At 43.3% G+C, this 22,319-nt stretch overlaps 1 protein-coding gene across 1 annotated transcript in view; it reads right to left on the bottom strand.

The window, feature by feature from the left end:
- The window catches only part of MAOA (monoamine oxidase A), a 70,262-nt gene that overhangs the window by 2,768 nt on the left and 45,175 nt on the right, over window positions 1–22,319 (bottom strand). The window contains exons 4-14 of the mRNA XM_025468801.3: window positions 18,935–19,039; window positions 18,085–18,176; window positions 12,907–13,048; window positions 12,101–12,250; window positions 11,655–11,814; window positions 10,641–10,737; window positions 7,534–7,587; window positions 3,418–3,475; window positions 2,223–2,320; window positions 445–556; window positions 177–239 (exon numbers count right to left, since the gene is read on the bottom strand). Coding sequence (XP_025324586.1) covers window positions 177–239; window positions 445–556; window positions 2,223–2,320; window positions 3,418–3,475; window positions 7,534–7,587; window positions 10,641–10,737; window positions 11,655–11,814; window positions 12,101–12,250; window positions 12,907–13,048; window positions 18,085–18,176; window positions 18,935–19,039 — 1,131 coding nt within the window. The remainder of the gene's footprint in view (window positions 1–176; window positions 240–444; window positions 557–2,222; window positions 2,321–3,417; window positions 3,476–7,533; window positions 7,588–10,640; window positions 10,738–11,654; window positions 11,815–12,100; window positions 12,251–12,906; window positions 13,049–18,084; window positions 18,177–18,934; window positions 19,040–22,319) is intronic.

Genomic DNA, 22,319 nt, shown 5'->3' with positions numbered 1-22,319 from the left:
GATCGTTAGCAGAGCATTCTTACTCGTACTGACAAAGGTGGGGAGAACACGTCTGCCATGTCAGTGCACGCGCCTGCCCTAGGGTGGCATCGACAATGACCTCATAGGCGAGAAGGTGAGAGGCAAGACTTTTACATTCAGTTACCAATCCATGGAGAAGAAGCCACTAAACTCACCTTTGATTCAGGTTCCTGGGTCTTCAGGTCTTTCTCTGCCACCCTCCCGAGAGCATTTAAGACCTGCAAGAAAGTGGCCATGGTATGATTATGAAGTGAGCTTCTATAGTTCCGAGGGATGCCAAGGCCCCTGCTAGCCATAGAGGAGCCCCCACACCCAGAAGTGTAGTGAGCTGCGAAGTGGATGTACAAATTGATCAGTGTCAAGATGCAGAAAGATCCAGATGCCAAAAACACCACTGGAGGGTGACGTGGCTCCCTCCCTTACCTCTCTAGCTGTCCGTTCCCCAGCCTCTACAGCTCCTTCCATATAACCGCTCCAGTGTGTTGCCGTCTCAGTGCCAGCAAAGTAAATCCTGCCAAATGGCTGGCGGATCACCCTTTGAGAGAACAGAGAGGTCATGAGTTACCTGGGAAGGCAGCGAGGGTAAATGAGCCCATCGCTGCTGCCCTCATTAATCCCAGAGAACAGAGCCCAGCCCCAATCATTCCCAAAACTCCCATTTGGCTCTGCCAAAGGAGAAAGGCTCTTCCCTGTTCCCTGGGCCTGTGCCCAAGGATCTGAACTTTCAAGCCAGAGAGAATCAGGCTGTCAGATCATCAATCACTAAAGGTGATGCTGGCCTTTTCCGAGCCAGCCAGGATTAGAATACAAGCACACGCATGAAACCCACAATCGGATTTCTCTGTACTAGGTTTCCTATCTGTGGTCGATCCTGCTCCCTACACCATCTTTTCAAAGGGGTGCATTCTTCACAAGAGGGTATCTGGCAGCAGACACCAGCCATGCGGGCACTCCCAGGGTATCAGGAGGAACCACAGTGGCAAGTGGGAAGACAGAGATGAACTGCTTTCTAGCAAAGGATGGAGCCAAGGGATTATACATCTGTCTCAAAATAACCACCTCTGGACACAGTTAGCTTCTGTGGATTTATCTGAGGACAGGGAAATGGGCCTTCTCTTACAAAGGGGTCTCAGCAAAGAAAGCCATGGAAGGGCTGAGCTGAATGGGCAAGTGTCCCCTCCCAGCTTGTCGGCTTTGACCCCTACCATATCTGCAGCCACTTTCATACAGTCTCCTGAGTGGCACACCTTCCACCCTCAAAGGCCTCCACACCTTTTTCCAACTCAGACATCTTTGGTTTCATCTGTTCCTGACCCTGGTTTCTACTTCTAGGCTTCTACTTTGCCCTCAGAACTACCCCAGTTAATCAATCCCTCTTATCACTGACAAAGACTATTTGATTTCATGAAATAAACACAAAGAAAAAGCTCACGTAAGGAAAGGGTTAAGAAGGCCCTCTTTCTCTGTGGACATGTGTTACCTGGAGTTAACTTTCTAGCTCGGTTCCCCTGAGAACCTGACGGAAGGTATCATGCCAGGGAGGGTACCAGGAGACACTAGTTATGCCAAAATGCCTCCTGCCACACTGGTAATTGCATCTGGGCCAGGAAGAATGTCTTGCATTGCAAATACCCAGCAGGAGGCTCTCCCTTTGGGCTTCCCTGAGTGTCCTGCCTTGTGCAGCCAGGCATGTTCCTGGACAGACACCGTGCCGATGAGGCTGTTACAAGAGACAATGGCTCCTCTGGGGCAGGGGGCTTCGAAGCCAAGGTGGGCTTCCTGTAATCTATGCCAGGATCACCTTCTGCTCACATTTTAGCTGTCCACGCCAGGGATGCCCCCCACCCCCTCGAAGAGGAGTGGCTGCAGCAAGATGTCTTTAGCCCAACGTCCTTAGGTATAGCTGCTACCCAGAAGCCCAGGGGACTCATGTGAAACTGAATGTCTAATTGAGCTCAAGCAACTGCAGCTTGCTGTTCTCACACAGATCATTGACACCTGAATTCCTCACAGGTGTTCTGCTACCGTTCTGGGCACTGAGAGCAATTGTTCTATGTACAGATATCCAGAAATACACATACTAACTACCCGGGGCACTCACAGTCAGAATGCTACTATTTCTAAAATTCCCATCCAATTTCGCTTATGGGTTTAAGGTCAGTGCATGGCTTCGATGAATGGGGACAGTGTCTGGCCAGTACCTTCCGTAGTGAGTCATGATCCCAGGGGGGAAGTAGGCGGTATAGCAGCCCCCGGAGTACTGCTCCTCGCACCAGTTCTTCTCTTCATAGTGTACGGGCTGCATTCAGTGGGGGAGAGAATTCCAAAGAGAAGACAAAGTTGAAATGCTACCAGCCAACCACGAAGGCTCTCGTATATTTTACCTTAACAAGTTTATGTTTAAAAAAAAAAAAGGTGCCCCTGGTTCTTTCTGTTTCATTTAAGGGGAAACCTGACAGGACCAAGTAAATGGCCTGTGGTAAGATAGCAAGTGACAAAACATGTGTACTTTGACTTTTTCAACCTATTGACGAGGGGAGACATGGAATATTCCAATATCTGGGAGACAGGGTGTTGCCGTGCAGACTCTGAAATCTTTAGACTAAGTCTTTGGGGAAACCCCCTCAACAATCAAGTTCAGAAAAAAAAATAAAAACAAAAAAAACAATCAGGTTCAGGAAAGTGAATAATGGGAATCCTGCTAAAATGAAGACAATTAAAGATGAGCAATGGTTTCCAAGAGACATGGGAGAACTTTCTCTGAGTTTTTCCTTAACAGAGTCTGCAAGTTTATTATTTGAACAGTTCAGAGATAATCCCCTGAAATAGCCTCCAGCTAGCTAATAGGATCTTCAGACAGAATTTCATTCCCATCATCACTTTCAGTGGCAGATTGAAAGCACCGAAATCCCTACATGAGCTGCGAATTGAGTCTACAGATGGAAAAATCAATTAGTGTGGCTTTGACCTGAGAGAGTCTAGATTCCACCCATCCTGTCAAGTATACACTAGTGCACCCTCACCAACAAATGAGGATGTATTTAGGATTTTACCTCAAAGCAGTCAGTTGGTTTTGACAGGAGGGCAGGAACTCTGTTCTGGGAACTGATCTCACTCACTCCAGAGATAATACCTGTGACTCCAGGCCCTGATTGCAATTGGCTACCAGTTATCCAGGGAATAGTGAAACAGCCCAAGAACTGCTGCATCAGAAATTGCATGCACCTGACGGCAGCCTTCATTGGCCTTTTTGTGACTGAAGTTAATCCTCCAGTAAGCATATCCCTTCATAAGACTCTCTTCATAAGACTGTCAGGAAACCAGACTCTGCTTTGCTTTACCACTTAGAGCAAACAGAGCAGAACCTTCTAGGGATTAAAGCTGAGGGTTTCTTACTTGTAAAGCTTCTTGGGATCCTAGCACTTTGGCATAGAGCTCACAGATTTTCCTCTTCCTATAAAGAAGAATTTTTAAAAAAGTTAAGGAAGTAATAACTGAGGAGTATAGAATAAACACAGTGAGTTCCAGGGCTTTCACCAATGAACCAGATGTATTAAGGGGAAACTAAAATCACTGGTAACTATACAACACGAACAGTTCCATGAATCTTTGCACTCAGATTAACCTTCTATGCCTCAATATAGTCATTTGACTTGAAAATGCATCAGAATTTTCCTTTTACATTTTTGCCTCTTTTACTGCCCAATATCATATATGTTCAAGATTCAAATGAGGAAAGTAAGATTAGATTAAGTGCAGGAAATGATGTTAAATCACTTTCCTAGAATATGTAGATTTCTAGAATATTCCCTGTTATGTCTATGGACCATAGGACAGTGTTTTCTTATAAGTTTATATTTTTATTGGTGTTCAATTTACCAACATATAGAATAACACCCAGTGCTCATCCCATCAGGTGCCCCCCTCAGTGCCCGTCACTCAGCCACCCCCACCCCCCGCCCACCTCCCCTTCTACCACCCCTAGTTCGTTTCCCAGAGTTAGGAGTTTCTCATGTTGTCTCCCTTTCTGATATTTCCCACTCATTTTTTCTCCTTTCCCCTTTTTTATTCCCTTTCACTATTTTTTATATTCCCCAAATGAATGAGACCATATAATGTTTAGGACAGTGTTTTTTAACTATCCTCTATTTATGTTTTAAGATCTATGAGCATCCTCTTGCAATCTCTCTCAAATAAATAAATAAATAAATACATAAATAAATAAATAAAATCTTTAAAAATAAAATAGGGGAGCCTGGGTGGCTCAGTCAGTTAAGTGTCTGATTTCAGCTCAGGTCATGCTCTCTGATTTCAGCTCAGGTCATGCTCTCTGGTCCTAGGGATTAAGTCCGGTGTCGGTGTGTCGGTGTCAGACTGCAGGCTCCCTGCTGAGCCTGCTTCTTCAGAACTCTCCCCCTGCCCCTCCTCCCACTTCTGCGCACACACACTCTCTCTCAGATAATTAAAAAATAATAATAATAAATAAAATAAAAATATGCTAAACCATGAGAGGCCTATCATCGTTCTACTGTAGTCATTGTCGGTAACTTGACATAATGGTCTGTGTACAGGGGTATCCAGGAGTGGCATGATGTGCTACATGATGCTACTTCAGACAGTCTTTGGCTGCCTTCATAATTCATTATATAAATGATTCTCACAGAACATGACATGCGGTAGGTCTTAAAAATCAGTAGCTTGGCTCAGCGGTTTGGCGCCGCCTTCGGCCCAGGGCATGATCCTGGGGCTCATGCCCTGGGCTGCGTCGGGCTCCTTGCATGGAGCCTGCCTCTCCCTCTGCCTGTGTCTCTGCCTCTGTGTGTGTGTGTGTCTCTCATGAATAAATAAATTAAAATTTTTAAAAATCAGTAACTTAAATGATCTAAGCACTTCTTGAAACATGTATTTTTAAAGTCACAATCACTCTTGGTGAAATTAAAAAGTGCTAATTTACTAAAATCACTCCTTTTATAAATGAATGGTTCAATTTCAGGATTTGTTTGACCAGGTTCACATTGAACCAGTTATGTGCTTTGGTATTTACTTTCTTTAGTCTTTATAGAGTTTAAACATTGAAACTGCTCCAAAATACTTGTTATGCACTAATAAACAACTGGAAAAAAATTTGCTACAAAATGTGGCCAAGAGTTTAATTCAAATCTGAAAGTCAAGTACTGAAAGCTGAAGAGAAAAATGGCCAAAAATGAGAGGAGGGGAAAAGGATGGGAGAGAAGGTTATATGCTTACTAGTAACAAAAGAAACAGGAATTTTTTTTAATGAAAATTTTATGTCACCAATTTCATTAGAAAACATTTTTAAGGGGACGCCTGGGTGGCTTAGCGGTTTAGTGCCTGCTTTCAGCCCAGGATGTGATCTGGAGTCCCGGGATCGAGTCCCACGTCAGGCTCCCTGCATGGAGCCTGCTTCTCCCTCTGCCTGTGTCTCTGCCACTTTCTCTCTCTGTCTCTCATGAATAGATAAATAAAATCTTTTTTAAAAAAACGCTGAATGAGGGGGCGCCTGAGTGGCGCTTCTGCCCTTCCCCACCCTGCTTGTGCCTGTTCTCTCTCAAATAAATAAAATCTTCAAAAAAAAACCCAACAGAAGGGGGTGCCTGGGTGGCTCAGTCAGTTGAAGGTCTGCCTTCGGTTCAGGTCGTGATCCTGAGGTCCTGGTACTGAATCCCACATCAGGCTCCCTGCTCAGTGGGGAGTCTGCCTCTCCCTCTCCCTCTGTCACTCTCCCTGCTGATTCTCTGTCTCATAAATAAATAAATAAATAAATAAATAAATAAATAAATAAATAAATCTTAAAAAAATAAATAGATAAACAGAATGAAATCTAAAATCTAATAACCTACCTTGCAGTTAATTTTTCACTCATGGACAGTAAATCACTTATAATAGAAATGAAGTCATTATTTACTGTATTTCACAGTATTAGATGAGTCAAGGATGAGTTCATACAAATCCATCAGGAAATTATCTTCTCCATCCCTTCTTCCCATTAAAATGTAAAATTTTGGGGAAGGTAATAGAAGTCAAAAATGTTAGAGCCTGCTGATCTGTTAGTTCGGCTCTAAAAATAATAGAACATATTTTAAATGATGGCCAAAAGATGTCACTGTGCAAATTGCTTATAGCTGTATTTACGCACTGGTTTCTAAACCTGGCTGCTCGTCATAATCATTTGAAAAGCTTGTTAAAAAATACAAAATACTCAGGCCCCACTCCTAACCTACCAAATAATCTATCAGCCTCAGAAAAAAATGTATTTTACAAACATTCTCTGGCAGATTTTTGACACAGTCAGTTCTGGGAATCTTGCTCCAGTCAAAGACACATTCAGAGTTCTAAGTGTTTTTTGCCTTACAAAAACTTTCGAGAAGTTCAGCCACCATGTGGAATCATAACCAAACGTCTACATCCAGGCTGTTATTTATTTTACTATTAATAAAGAAGGAAAGCAGGAAATCCAAAAGAAAATGTCAAGCTAGGGCGGCATAATGGAAAAAAGTATGCATTGGAGCCTAGGCCTGTCTTTGTCACAAGCTAGCTTGAGAAACTTGGACAAACCATTCCCTATTGCTGGAGCCCCATTCTTCCTCTTTGAGCTAGTGGTTCCCTTCCTGAAATCAGACCTCACAGTAGCTCAAGTGAACAAATTCGTGTGCAAATGGGAGAACTTCTGCAGCCTGCATCCCAAAGTCATCAGAGTAACTCTCAAACCAAGGGCTGCTTGGGGATTTCCTGCTTAATTTTGTGTGTGTGTGTGTGTGTGTGTGTGCAGGCGTGTGCGCGTCCTGGTCCTCTACAAAGGATTTAGGTCTACCCTCAAGAAAGGAAGCCCAGAAATTCCAGAGGCAACCCTCCAACTCCCCCAACAGCAAAATGACTGTTTCCAGATAAGAGTTCCCAGTAAGATTTTATCTGAACAAAGGAAAGGATTCCAAGGCAAAACATAACAAATACAACAAGCCAGAAAGAGAAAGGGAGAAAGGAGAAAAAAAGCCACTGTCCTCTAAAATGATGGTTTCATACGAGGAAGCTAGGAGAAGGGAACATCAGAGCTGTATCCTAGATAATCAAAGGGGGATCATTTTATGTATACAAGTTGACCCACATGCATGGATTTGCTTTTCAGAAAAAGTACACTCAGAGAACCTTGGAAAAGGGATAATGGTCTTGCAGGGTGATCAGGTTTCAGCCTCTAAAGCTTTTTGAACAACTATTTCCTATAACTTTTCTCCATCTACCCTACAGGGAAACTCTACCTCTCAACCCCTGTAAAATAAACACAAATATATAAAACTAAATTAATTACCCCTATGGGCCAGCGCTGAGTCCAGGGGACTGTCACAAAAAGGTTGCTATGGTGACAAAAGGTTGATATTTTGGGATTTTAAGCCTATTGGTGAATTGTGGTGTTTTCATTGATGCCATCATACTTGTTGGTGCACAAGCCCAATATAAAGCTAAGCTTTTACGTATGTTTCAGATGTCACTTCTTACCTTATTTCTTTATGGAGCTTGGCAAGTCGGTCAGCTTTTCTGGCAAGTATGAAGCTGGAGAGAGAGGGTACATTTGAACGATTAGGTGACAGGAGAGTTGCCTCCTCTTTTTAAAATGTTCCTGCCTCCGCCTACTCAGCATTGATGAACTCTCCCACGCACTCCCATTATTTCCCTCTATTAGAGCAAATGCCAGACTGTCTTCCATCTGCCTTGCTCCAAAACCCCTCTAAACTGTGGGCTCCTAAGTAACTGGTCACCTCCCACTCAATGTTTTACCCCCAAAGTTCAGCGTGGTTCTTGGTATATAGTTGGAAATCAAATGTTAGTTGAATTAATGTTGTGTTAAATGATATCCTGGTAATTGACTGCTGCCTTCTGCCAAATACTTGATAAAAGCTGCAAAACCAAATCTAAAAAAGCAGTTGTAGTAGATGCCATGGTGGGCCCCCCAGATCCCTCTTTATGACTAAACACTCATTACCCTCAGCTCAGGGCTAGACCCTTCCCCCATCCACTGCATTCTATAGTAGAGGGCTGCCTGGCTCAAGGTCCCACTCCTCCCCAGGGTGACAGGCTCTGGAGTGCAGTGGGTATGAAAGTCCACTCAGTGCATGACATCTCTGAAGGGCCATCACAGTTCTAGAGCTCTGAGACCTTCCGCTGGGGACAACACTGGAGCCCAAACTCTCCCTCTGCGCGATCCTGATTCATTCCCTTTCCCCACAGGGAGCAACCCCAGCGCACACTGAGGAACCCCTTGTACCCAAATCTCCATCTCCAAGTTCGCTTCTGGGAAACTGACCTAGCCCAGTCCCCAAATTCAGTAACTCAGTAAAACTCAGTTATAATTTATCTACAAATAGTGATATATTACTGAATCACATGTATGTTTTAAAGAATTGAATTATGACCAGAAGTCCTTCCATATGCTATTAGTAGAAAGTGCTCAAAAATCCAAATGAGCTAAAGGACAAGGAAATTACTTTTGCATTTAAAAACAAGTACTACACTTTGATTTCTTTTGTTCCAGACCAAAAAAGACAAGTAGATAAGGACTGAGAATGCAAGAGCCAAAAACAGATACTTCGACTTCTCCCTCACCCTCAAATTAAACTGCTCCAAAATTTGATTGGCAATTCCTTCGGAGCTGTTATTCGAGATCATTACAGGAAGCAAAGATTACAAAATGTATTTGCGTTAATCTAGAGAACAGCATTTCAGAGGAATCTGTGGACTACTTGAGACATTTGAACTAATGAACTTTATGGGACATAGTCATAACTTTGCTTGATTTAACACTTATGTTATGGCTTGCTAGTAATGATTCTGGTTAAATTTTAAGTTTATGTAAGAATCAGTCATTTGAGGATTACACAGGACTTGAGTGAAAACCATCAGTATCAGATGAAACATTAAATGATTTCCCTGAAAACCTTTTTAGATCCTGGGTGCTTCTTACAACTCCTTTTCTAAAGGGCAGTTAGTGTTGGCCATTCCGGTGAGTGAGGTTTTATTGAGGAAATTAAACATACTGGCTTTGGGCTGGGGACATTTCATGGCTCAAAAGTACAAGGTCCTTTCTAGTTGCCAAAAGGTACTAGTATCACAAACACAGCATTGGACAATTACCACCCCGTCATTAAGGGTTTCATTGCCCAGAGCAAAGAGCAGGGTGGAGACAATGCAGTGTCAAGGCAAGAGCAGGGCGTAGGCAACTGTCTAGATAAAAAAAAAAAAAGATTAGAGTATCACTTTTTAGGAACTGCCTAAATAACCCCATTCCTATCTGGAAAGCTGCTGCCATACATGTTCTGGCTAAAAAAAGCTGAAGACAGCCCAGGAAGGCAGATGCCACAATATCTAACTCCCAGGGCAAGAAGAACATCCATGTCCTTCCATCATCCACAGTTGGATTGGTCCTGAGTGTCTCCTGAATCTATTACATCAACCCTCGGTTTTCTTCTGGCACACAGAAGGTGATGGCAACCTGCCCACAGCCTGTATCCTTTCTTGTCCAGTGGGGTTAGAGTTGAAGAGGATGTGCTGTTCCTCTGATTATTAGGTTGTGGGCACCCGCCCTTCCCAGGGAGGCTGGTGCTAGTTCTGGTATTTTGCAGCCAGAGAAGCGGTTACAAAATGTCTTGTGGAAAAAAAATGTCTTGTGGGCAGTCCAGGAGCAGAGCCTGCTAAGTCTGGCTGGGGTCATGGGTCGCCTTCTGGTTTTGTAATTTCCCTGCAGTGATGCAATGTGCGTGAGTTCGACTCTCCCAAGGGTGAGGGGGAAAAGCGCTGGTCTCTGGAAGTCACTTGGCTGTTATAGAAGCCGAGCTCTTCCGTTGTAATGTGCTAGAATAAACAGCTCTTTTATATGTGGAGCTTTGAGGAAGGGTCAAAGGCAGGACAGCGGGGAAGGCGGAGGACTCCTTAGCCAATTCCTTTGTGAAAGCACTGCTTCATTCTCTGGACTCCCAGCCCCCCAAGAGCAGAGCAGGTGGGGGAGGGGTGCTGGGCAGAGAAGAGGAAAGCTCTCCTCTTCCAGACACAGAACCAAACCCTGGACGATCCCTAGTGACGGACAGCTGTGGAGTGACCTATCACAAAGAGTGACACCCACTCAAGGCCTGGCTCTTCCTCAAACTGCATTTCCTCACTGCTGATCGGTATTATATCCCTGGGTAACAATTAACATACTAACGTTTGCTGTGTAACGATGTTTGGAGTGCAGAAAAGGCTACAGCCCAGAAACCCAAACTTTGAAAGGTTTTACACAGTAAAATAGTCAATTCTCATTCTAGATGACTGTGGACATTCTACCTCTGGGCGGGGCTGTCTACCATCCGCCTGTCTAGCTGCTTCCTTCGCTCTGTCCTCAATAGCTTCATGGGGGAAAGAAAGAAATGAGCACGAGTTCAAAATAGTGTTTTTGTAAAATTTCCCCAGTGTTTTGTGCCACATACAAAACATTAATATTTTAAAACATGGAAATGATATATTTCTGTCGTGTTATTTATGATCACTTGAGCTCAATTCCATATGCTCTGCCAGCATCCACACCAAGACACCAACACGATTTAGAAAACGCAAAGCATCCAGCTCTAACTTACCCCATGATAGCGGGCAGTGATCCATCTGGCTTGGTGTCATCCAGGGTTATTGAAATTGGAGCTTCCTCGTCTTCAATGATCATACAGCCACAGTAATCTTAATAAGGAGAAAATCCATAGGAGATTAAAACTGACCTCAAGAAAAATATAGGGAAAAAATTGTGTATATATACCTATACACACATATACATACCCAAACATAAACTCTTTTGCTAAAAGGAAGGCAAATTTCAAATATTTGCCCCAACTCTAGAAGATATTTCCTTACTAAATACACACATTAACTATACAAGGATGTCTGTTGACTCAGAGACGTAGAAAATGACCCATCCCAATGACTTTTAGATAAAAGTCATTGTATGACCAATGCAGGGCTCAAGTTGTAATGTGGCCCCGGAGACCCAGAATACACAGTTAATAGAGGTCTGCATCAGAGGGAATCACCCTTAGGAACCCATGGAAGAAGGTGGGAGACAGAATCCTTTGAATAGGAGCAGGTTTACCAACAAGAGCCACCATATCCACCCAGGCCCTGCCTCAGCTAATTCTCGCAACTTCCTGACAGCAGGTCTTGCTGTTACTATTCTACACAAGAAGACTGACGCTGAGAGGTAGTATCACACCCAAGGCCACTCAGCTAAGTAAGCAAGTGAAGCCCAAGAGTGTGGGTACTCTTCCCACAGTACCCCTTTGAGTCACTCTGCTCACTTAGAGTAAGTGGCAGGACACATGCCAGGAAGCAGGGCAATGGTGCCTCCGCCACTTGGTAGGATCTTTTCCTTCCCTCCCTTTCATTGACAGTAAGTGCTCTTGAGGTCATTCGTAGCCTGGGGCTGTGAAGAGATGGACAGACTGAGATTTCTGGCCCTTTCTCTACAAATTTAAAAATATTTATCTTTGTAGTCTTTTTTCCCGTTCAATGTCTACTATCAACGTCTACTAGAATTGAAGGTCCCTAAAAAGAGTGGGGTCCCTTCACTTAACGCAATTTAAACAGGAGGAAGCACAGCCTACCCTTCTTCTTCCAAAAGGCCTCCTTGTAATACATCATACACTTGATGATAGCTCCCATTGGAAGACGCTGAATTAACTGATTTCTCTCTGATGGAAGCTCTGGTCTGAAGTGGATCTTGGCAGTCAAAGTTGGAGGGATGGCACTAATCACGTATTTGCACTGAAAAACAGACATAGAATACCACCCTCAGACCTGTGAGTCTCAGTCTGTACAGATGGTGAGAAACATCATGGTGATCATTTAGAATGACCCTGAGCAGTAACCACAATACAAACTGAGGCCACACTCACAGACAGGGCAGGCGAATCATAAATGGTAATTTGGAAGATGGAGCTGAAAACCTACCAGCACAAATTATACCACTGCTTGGATTATATTTTGGTTAGAAGCCGCCAAAGACACGAGGCCTATCTAGTATGTGCTCCTTCTGACTAGGCTGAATTACCTCATAAAGTTCATGATTCAGTGTCTCTATGATGATGTTGTCATCTGACTGGTCAACATAGGTGACAGGGCGCTTCAGCTTGACTCTGTCCCCAAGGCGCTCCATTATCCGTTCACTCACTTGACCGGATCCTCCCACAAACTTCCGTTCCTATAGAAGAAGGGAGGCAATGAGGACTAGAAACACCAAATCACCAAATATTGGTCGTCAATAGGTCAGAAAGCAAAACACAGGTCAAAAGAAGCAATGGGGAATTTCTAAGTATAAACACACTTCCAAGATGCAACTGGTCCACACTGGCTAAAGCTAAGGGTTAAATGGCCAATAACTCTTGTGGCCACAAGAATTTAGGGAGTTCTGGAGACCTCCTGAGGAGAGGAATTATTCACTTAGTGGAGAAAGACTCTACACCTTGCACTATGGGACAAGAGCCTGTCTGGACCGAGCCGACTTTAAGTACAGTGATTTTACTGGTTCTGGAAGTTTTTGAAAATCAGTTGGTCGGAGTCACTAAGCTCCTCCCACAGAGCTAGACTAATTTTACCCACCTCCCCACAAAAGGAAGGAACCCAATTCCCGAAACCTAATTATTTCAAAATGAAACATTCTTTAGCTGTGAACTCATCTCCAGGAACGAGAAAAAGGAAAGGAGAACTTTTGGTTTCAGACAAGTCTGTTGATACTATTTCAAAAATTCACAGTTCAAATTCACTCACGTTTCCAAACACGGGAGTGGTTATTAAGATGCCACATTGGGTGAGGGCAAAACCACAAATGAAGTTAGAGGGTGCAAACGAACTCCATACCTGGCCTCCATTGGTCACCGAGAATATCCGAGTGGTACCTCCGCACTGCTTCACATACCACAGGAACCAGAGCGCAGACACCTCGTGGGGCTCAGAGGTCACATTGATATTCACAAAGAGGGATGCAAACCTCCTAGCAGTCCTGGTCACGCAACAAAAGTGGCAGTCAGGTGTAAATACAGACATGCTGCCCAGAACAGCATCTTTTTCTTCTTTTAAAGATTTTATTTATTTGAGACAGAGATAGCCCAAACAGGAGGAGCAGCAGCGGGAGAGGGAGAGGCAGGCTCCCCAGTGAGCAGGAAGCCCAAAGCGGGACTGGATCCCAGAACCTTGGGATCATGACCTGAGCGGAAGGCAGATGCTTAACTGACTGAGCCACCCACACACCCCGGACAGCATGTTTTTAAAACACAATTTAGTGTGGTTAAACAGCATGTGTACTGCATCTGGGGGAAAAAAACAAATCTCTGAAGGAATACATATTTTAACTCCTGGTGAAAATAAACTTTTCCTCTGCTTTGAGGCAGTTACAGGTTAGCTCCAAATATATTAATTTTGGTACAGTCTAAAAACAGTCAATATGCTTATGAGGGATCATTAAGGATACAGTTCTCATTTATTTGAACAACTGTCCTCACCCTGGTCTAGTCTAACGTCCCTTACCTGGGTTATAAAAGTGATGGCTCCTCCTGGTAAATCCCTATCTGGTTTATTATGACTACAGCCCCTTTTGATTCTTTGCCATTTACAGCCAATGATGTCTTTTGACAATGCAAAACAAAACAAAAACCACTTGCCACAAAACCCTTCAATGGCATTCATGGCAAGACGCAAAAATCTTGAATGCGGCTGTTCTATCTTCCACCATCAGCCTCTCAACCAACTCTCTGCCAGCTAATTACATTACTTTCTCATGATATCCTTAAGAGTCCAGGCACACTGTCATATCATAACAAAAACATATCAATTTCCCATCTCAAGGCCTTCAAGAGCTGTTTTCTGTTCTCTCTACGTGGAAAATGCCATCTCCCACACCATCCACCCTTTCTATCTCCCACCATTCACAAAGCTCATTCCTGGAAGATACCACCAATCACACTATTCGCGCCTCCAGCCTCCCCCATCCAGTGGTCCGTTACCGGAAGGTACCATTCCCCTAACAACATTCACTTTATATCTCCCCTATGCCTGGCTCATTCCTGTGATACCATCCCCCAGCATCACTCCTCTATACTGTCTACACTCATCTACTACACCTCATTCCTGGAAGTTACCTGCCATATCATTCACCCTTCCAGTTTCCTCCCTCAGTCACTGTGGCTCATTCCTGGATAGTATCATCCCCTCACAACATTCTCTTTTCCTGTCTCCTCCATCCACTATGGCTCATTCCTGGAAGATACTGGGTCCAAACATCATCTGTATTCTGGTCTGCCAATCCACAGTCACTGTAGTTCACGACCAGAAAATACCATCCCCTAAACCATGCATCCTTCCTGTAGCTACTATCTCCCCCCCACCTCACCCCAATACCTGAGTCACTGTGGTTCCTTCCGGGAAGATACCAACTCACAACAGGCCATCCACCCTTCCTATTCCCCAACATCTACTATGGCTCATTCCTGGAAGATACCATCCTACCAAGCCACAAATCCTTATTGTCTTCCCACATGCACTGTGGTTCATTCTTGGAAAAGACTACCATCCCACATCATCTCCCCTTCCCCATCCACCCTCAACCCTGTAGCTCATTTCTGCAAGAAACCTTCCCAACACACCAACCACACCTCCAGTCTCCTCCCATTCTACAATGGCTCATTCCTGGAACATACCATCTTCCCACACCTTCCAACTTTCCTGCCTCCCCCATCCACAGTGGCTCATTCCCAGAAGATACCATCCCACCACACTATCCACTCATCCTCTCCACTGCCAACCATTACTGTGTACTTCTAGAATGTATCAACTCCCCATACCATCCATCCTTCCTGTCTTTCCTATCCACTGAGGCTCATTTCTGGAAGATACTATGTTCCTACTTGATCTACCCTTCCTACCTCCCCTCACAGTCACTGTAGCTCATTCCTGAGTGATACCATTCCTCCATACCATCCAGCTTTCCCATCTTCCCGATTTACTGTGGCTCATTCCTGGAAGATATCATTGCCCGCCGCTCCCCCCCACCTCCACATCCTTCCTGTCTACCTCCATGGATTATGGCTCATTCCTGGAAGGTAACATTTCCCACCACATCCGTCTTTGCTGACTCCCCCATCCATGTGGTTCATTCCTAGAGGATACCATCCACCCTCATTACCCAGTCTTCTTGTCTCCCCATCCATGTAGTTCATTCCTAAAATATACCATCTACCCTCACTACCCAGTCTTCCTATCTCCCTCATCTATATGGCTCATTTCTAGAAGATACCATTCCCCTCTCTCCAGTACAACCCTCACATGTCCCCCTATAGCCTGTGGCTCATTCCTGGAAGATACCATCTCCCAACCTCCATCTTCCCTCCTACATCCACTGTGTTGTTTCTAAGAGGATAGCTGGACTACATCATCCAGTCTCCCAGTCCTCCGCCCCTACCTCCATCACTATTATTCTTTCCTGAAAAATAAATTTCCCCTCCAGCCATCCACCCTTCCTCTGTCCCCCTACAGTGGTGCATTTCTGGAAGATACTATCCCCTCAACTATTTCTACTCTTCCTATGTCCCCCATCAATTGATGCATTCCTCAAAGATACTATCCACCACATCAACCATCCTTTCAGTCTCGCCAACTGGCTCATTCTTGGAAGATACCTTGTTTCCATATCGTCTACCCTTCCTGTCCCCCACCCAGAGTCACTGTAGCTTTTTCCTTGATGATACCATCATTTCATACCATCCTCCCTTCCTTATCTCCCCCACTGTGGCTCATTCCTGGAAGATACCATCCCCTCAACACCATCCACTCTTCTTGTCTACCTCCATAAACTGCTCTTCCAGGAAGAAGCCATCCCACCATTCATCCTTACTATCTTTCCCCCACTCTGTCCACCATGGCCTATTCCTGGAAGGTACCATCCTTTCTTCCCCCCCATCCATCAGGGCTCATTCCATCTGGTCACACCATCAACTCTTCCAGTCTATCCCCTTCCAGGAAGATACTGTCACCTTTTCTATCCATGAAGATACCATCTTCTTTTCTATCCACCCCTCATCCATGTTGCTCATTCCTGGAAGATAAAATCTACCCACACCATCCATCCTTCCTCTCTCCTCCCATCTGTGTAGCTCATTCCTGGAAGAAACCATCGTTCTACACCATCCAGCTTTCCTGGCTCCCCTTATTCATGTGGCTCATTCCTGGAAGTTACCATTGCCTTACAGCCTTCCTATTTCCCCCGTCAATTATGGTTCATTCTTGGGAGAAACCATTCTCCTACACCATCCTCTCTTCCTTTGTCCCCCTCATCCATTTGGTTCCTTCCTGGAAGATACCATCACCCCCATATATCCAGCTTTCCTATATCCCACCCCCCCCATCCAAGTGGCTCATTCTTGGAAGATAAAATCTATTCACATCATCCATCTTTCCTATCTACCCCTATCCACTGTAGCTCATTCCTGGAAGATACAATCCTCTCACACATTCCATTCTTCTTGTCTCCCCCATCAGTGGCTCATTCCTGGAAGGCAGCATTCCCCCACATGGTCAAACTTTCCTGTCTCTCTCCATGATTAAGCTCATTCATGGAAGATACATCCCACCAAATATCCATTCTTGCCTTCCCCAATCCACTTGGTTTCATACCTAGAAAATACCATCCCTTCATACATTTCATCCTTATTCTCTACCCCATCAATTGGATCATTCTTGAAAGATAACTTCTCCCTATACAACATCCAGCTTTTTTGTCTACCAGCATACACTGTGGCTCATTCATGGATGATACCATCTGCATGCATACATCATCCAACTTTCATTTTTCACCCCTTCCACTGTGGCTCATTCCTTGAAGATACCATTCCCCCACACCATCCACTCTTCCTTTCTCTCCCTATCTGCTAAGGCTCACTCCTGGAACATGTCATCTCCATACTATCTATACATCTGGCCTCCCCTCATCCACTGTGGCACATTCCTTGTAGATTTGATATTCCCACATCATCTTCCCTTCTTGTCTATACCCAAATACTATGGCTCGTTTCTAGAAAACATTTCCCTCCACACCATCATCTTTCTGCTCTCTCTCTCTTTCATTCACTATATGGTATTCCTGGAAAATACCATGTCCTCCACACTGTCCACCCTTTCCTATCTCCTCCCATCTTCTGTGATTAATTTTTAGTTGATGCACTAAGTCCTTGGTTTATGTTTAAAGATTGCTGCATCCAAGAATCTCTTCCTTCCCCTCAGATCAAAAGCCCTGTTACAGTCACTCTGGTAACATTATGGAATTATGTGGATAATGTCAGTCTCTCCTGCTAGAATAATATTAACTCCATGAGTTTAGAGGCCATGCCTAATGCTTTCACCACCATTCCTCACTGACTGGTACAATGCTTTCACATAGCAGCCCCAAAAAGCTGACTAAACAATCTATAAGTAACTCAACTCATTACACAGGTTCTCATTGAAAACATCATAAAATTTATATTTTTCATTAAAATAGACTAGCTTGCCTTCTGTTCCACATTTTTCTACATCTGTATGGAATTACTTTAATATCTTCTCAAATTGCTTCTGTAGCTGACTGCTATATAATTTGAATACACAATTACTTGTTTTATTGCAAATCATACAGCGCTTTCATTAAAAAAAATTCCACTTAATTCACCTCCTCTTTTTCTTATGTTTTAGATTCATTCTATGTTCAAACCCACTCTGAAGTGTCTAAAGTTACCTCAAAGTTGCTACTGACTGATCATTAGGTTTCCTCTAACCTTCTTTCCTATAACTTATTGAAAAAAAACACTGCAGGGGTGCCTAGCTGGCTCAGTAGGTGGAGCATGCAACTCCTGATCTTGGGGCTGTGAGTTCAAGCCCTGTGTCAGATGTAGAGAATACTTTAAAAATAAAAATCTTAAAAAAAAGAAAAGAGAAAAACCCCATTGTAGTTCAAGATAGGACAGAAAGATCCAAAGGAAAGATAGTAAGTCAATTCTAAATAGTCAAGATTACTTTGTCCAGCAGATTTTATCGATAAGATCCTTCATAGTCATCTTGTCCCATTCCTCGGCATGTGGGGCCTCCCATGGTGCATCTGCTGGAATCTGTGGAGGAAGAAGGGCCCACATTCAGGTGTAATGGTTACTGCCCACTATCTTGCCAAGAGGCCTTCAGGACAAACTCTGAAAAGCAGTCTCTGTGTCTGTGTTGGAATGTGTGATTGGCACAGAATTCTAATATAGATAGTGATGGGTTTGGGATGTATAGATCTCTGGATTCTATGCCTTAATGATGTTTCCATAATAATAATAATGATTATAATAATTATGATGATGGTCATGCAAAAGGGGGGGAATAAATGTGTATGTAAATTAATATGTGATGATGATGATCATTATTATTGAAAGCCAATGCCCATTTTAAGTCCCCAATTTAAGTGTGTGAGAGTGATCTTATGGAGCCTGGCACTAGGTACAAAAACTGTGGGGGAACAATCCTCTTTATTTTACTATCGAAAGGAGCATCACACATGGATAAGGCAACTATGAGTAGGATACCTGGCAAAAATACACCACACAAATTCTCAGTGGCATAAAGTTGAAAGCACATAGGCATTACAATCAGAGAGATGTGGGTTTGAATCCTGGTTCCCTTGCTGTGTGGTGTTGGGGAAATTACCCTATAATCCTCATTGCACTCATTTTCCTTGTAAGGGGAAATACTATCGACTTCGCAGAGGATCTGGGTGCGTTGGAAATGATATGTGTTAATGTCCAGAGCAATGTTCCCTGAACTGAAGGATGTTAAACAGTTGCTGTTGTTATTAGTAACAGGTCACATGTAAGCTGAACACACACTTTACCTCCTTCCCCATGTTATCCATTGTCCGCCACAGGTTGTTGTAATCCAAATATGCGATAGGATTCCATACCGGAGGAAAGGCTCCTCGGAATGGGTAAGTTTTCCCCTACAACATAGAAGCAAAGGATAATACCTTAAATGAGAATGGCATTCTAAAAAACAAAACCCAGCCAACATAAAGGCCATTTTCAAACTAACAGTATCCTCTCCTGTTGCAAAAGCATTGCCTTTGATAGAAAGTAAATATATTTTACTTATATAGGCCCCAAACTTCAGTTAGATTAGCAAAAAGTCCTCTGGTGTTGTGTTACCTGTATTTGATTAACAGTAAAAAATAGCTGTGAACTTACTCCTACTTACATAGAGAAAATAAATAAAGGTAGTTCATCCTAATATCTAATGCTGATGCCACAATATTCTCAACCCTCAAGTTCCTATCTAATCTCTTTGGAAGGGATGCTTCCCACTCAGATGAGAGCAGGATGATGACATGGAAGACTATCCTTGAACCACCCAGAAGACCGGAACAACAAAGCAGAACATCTCAGACTGTGTTTTAGGGTTCACACGGGCTAAATAAAGATCGGCTGGACGACCGACCATGCCTAACGTCATGACTCAACATATGAGAAAGAGAATAATGGGCATTTGACATTTTTTGGTTGCCCAGCATCCATGTTTCTTTCCCAATTATTATCCTGGTTTCTTTTTGGGGAACTGTCTCTCCTCCTTTGTGGATAGATGTATAGGGAAGAGGGTCTTGGGTATCATCTCCCATTATCGCAGGTGATGGGCTAGATCCTTTCTCTACCCCCTCTGACTTCTAATCCTCGAATGAGTCACCCAACAACAGAAGAAAGCTAACTCTGGGTTCTCCTTCCCCATGGCAGCATGCTGCACGATGCTTCCAGCTCTAAAGACCATGGCTGTGGTTCCTGCCCCTAACTTGCCAAAGCTCCCCTGATTACTGCCTATTCCTAAACTTGGCCCTCCAGCCTCCTGTTGATTCTCTGGGCTCTTTAATAACCGTTCACTATATCCGTCTTATTAGGGACACCTGCCTTTGGCTCAGATTGTGATCCCTGTGTCCTGGGGATCAAGTCCCACATCAGGCTCCCCACAGAGAGCTTGCTTCTCCCTCTGCTTAGGTCTCTGCCTCTCTGTGTCTTTCATGAATAAATAAATAAAATCTTTTTAAAAAATTAAAAAAAAATAAATCTCTCGTCAGCCAAGGTTGGCTTTCTATTGCTTGGTACCGAGACATCTAACATAAAGATAGCTAATTATTTGCCACCATTGACTTCATTTCCATTGTGGGACAAGTCTTGTGCTATGCAAACACCAGAGTGAGGAGGAAGTGAATCCTTGAGAAGAAAGACCAGGTCTAGGTATTTTCTAAGGTTTTATTCCTAATGTAGTTCCTCTAAAAATAAAACATTCATAAGATCAAAATATTGTCTATTTATTCAATTTTGCACAAGACTTATTTTCTATTAAATAAAAACATACTCAATATTCGCAGAAAGCCTACTGTGTGCACTGCACAGTATTAACTACTGTGTCAGATTAAAAAAAAAACGTGGGAAGAGAGCTAAAGCAAAACTCCTGACCATCAAGGTAGGGACATAAGACCTAAAAGTATTTGCATTCATGTGCACACACTTACACACGCATGCATGCACCCATGCACTCTTCAACTGAGTAACGCTATACGGCAGCCATTAAGTGACAACTAATTTTGCCTGCCACAGTAGCAAATTCAAATAACCTTGGCAGATTATGTGATCTGATTTCTTATTTGAAAAATGTGATGTTGTAATGCTGCAATAGGACTATCTGAGACTCCAAACCTTTATCATCACCACCACCACTATCACTACCATTATTACTAACATTTATTGAGATCTTTCTCCATGCCTGGCCCTGACTAAGCTCTCCATACGCATTCTCTCCCCGCAACCCTGTGGAGGCAAGCACTATTAATATTTCCATCCTATAAAGGAGGAAACTAAAGCCCAGGGATATTAGCTGGAAAACAGTAGAACGGAAATTTTCCTGTTTCCAAAGCCTTTGCTCATAAACATTAAGCTTTCTGTCCCTCCTATAGGGTTGATAGAATGTAGAGATAGGTTTGTTCTAGAGATATCTGAACCTTCCCAACTGGATAAAGCAGAGTGTGGAAATGTGAAATGTAGAAATCTTCCACACAAATCTTTTATGTTTAAAAGGAATAAAAATGGAGACAAAGAAGCTCTGGGGTATAAGCTGGAAGTTGAGAAAACAGGGTCAACCAAAGAAAATGAGGAAGCATGTCTGGAGAAAAATGGGCAGACATTTTACCCAGAAGGCTATGCTAGCTCTGGAGAGGAGGACAACTGGGGTTAACAGCTCATGGGCAGCCTTCAGAGCAGCTGGTTCTTGTTACAGTTCTTCCCTTAATTGAAATTGGGGGAAATCTACATTTTCCTCTGTAAAATGTGTTCATCCTCAAGGAACAGTCTCATACAAAATCGATCTTTGCTTTGAAAAAAAAAGTATTTTTTTATAAAACCAAACATGCTCAATCATCTGGGGGCATTAAGTATCATAAATATAATTCAACAAATGTGTCCCACATTTCTAATCAAGTTCTCCTCAGGATGATGCCAACCAGAGTCTTATTTCACACACGGCCTAAAGACCCCATGATCTGAGCCTTGATAAACAAAGAGGTGGCAGGAAAATTAAACAATTCAAAGAGAGAGGAGTCCAGCCTGGCAATCATTTGACAAACAGGAGCCATGGCAATTCTAAAAGATGATCATAAAGACCCATTAGGACATTAATTTTTATCCTATTGACAGGGGTATCAAGTTGATAAAGGGATTTCATTAATTAGTTTCACTCTTCATGTTCAGGTTCTCTGCTCTCATTCCATAGAAAACCTAAATCTGGGATCCCTGGTGGCATAGTTGGTTAAGCATCTGACTCTTGGTTTCAGCTCAGGTCATGATCTTAGGGTAGTGAGATTGAGCCCCATGCCGGGTTCCACACTTGGTGGAGAGTCTGCTTGAGATTCTCTCTCCCTCTCCCCCTCTGCCCCTCCCACTCGTGATCCTTCTCTCTCTAAAATGAATAAATAAATCTTAAAAAAAGAAGAAAACTTAAGTTTGCTAAAGAAATGGATATATGTGGAAATAGGCAGCACCTATATGTCACCTCTTCCTTTCTCAGAAACCCCTGGAGATTTATTTCCTCCGTGGCCTGCTTCTAAACTAGAGAACTCAAGACTACTTTTTATGTGCGTGAATCCCTAAATTAGTGTAGTAGCAGGGCCTGGAGCTGCCTCCTGATGGAGTGAGAACAGCCTGCAAACCCAGACCTTCTCAATCTCTTAAATATGATTG

Source organism: Canis lupus, chromosome X, assembly GCF_003254725.2.
Source record: "Canis lupus dingo isolate Sandy chromosome X, ASM325472v2, whole genome shotgun sequence".
NCBI classification, from domain to species: domain Eukaryota; kingdom Metazoa; phylum Chordata; class Mammalia; order Carnivora; family Canidae; genus Canis; species Canis lupus.
Note: the sequence above shows the minus strand (reverse complement) of the source record. Positions and strands in the feature narration are given on the sequence as shown.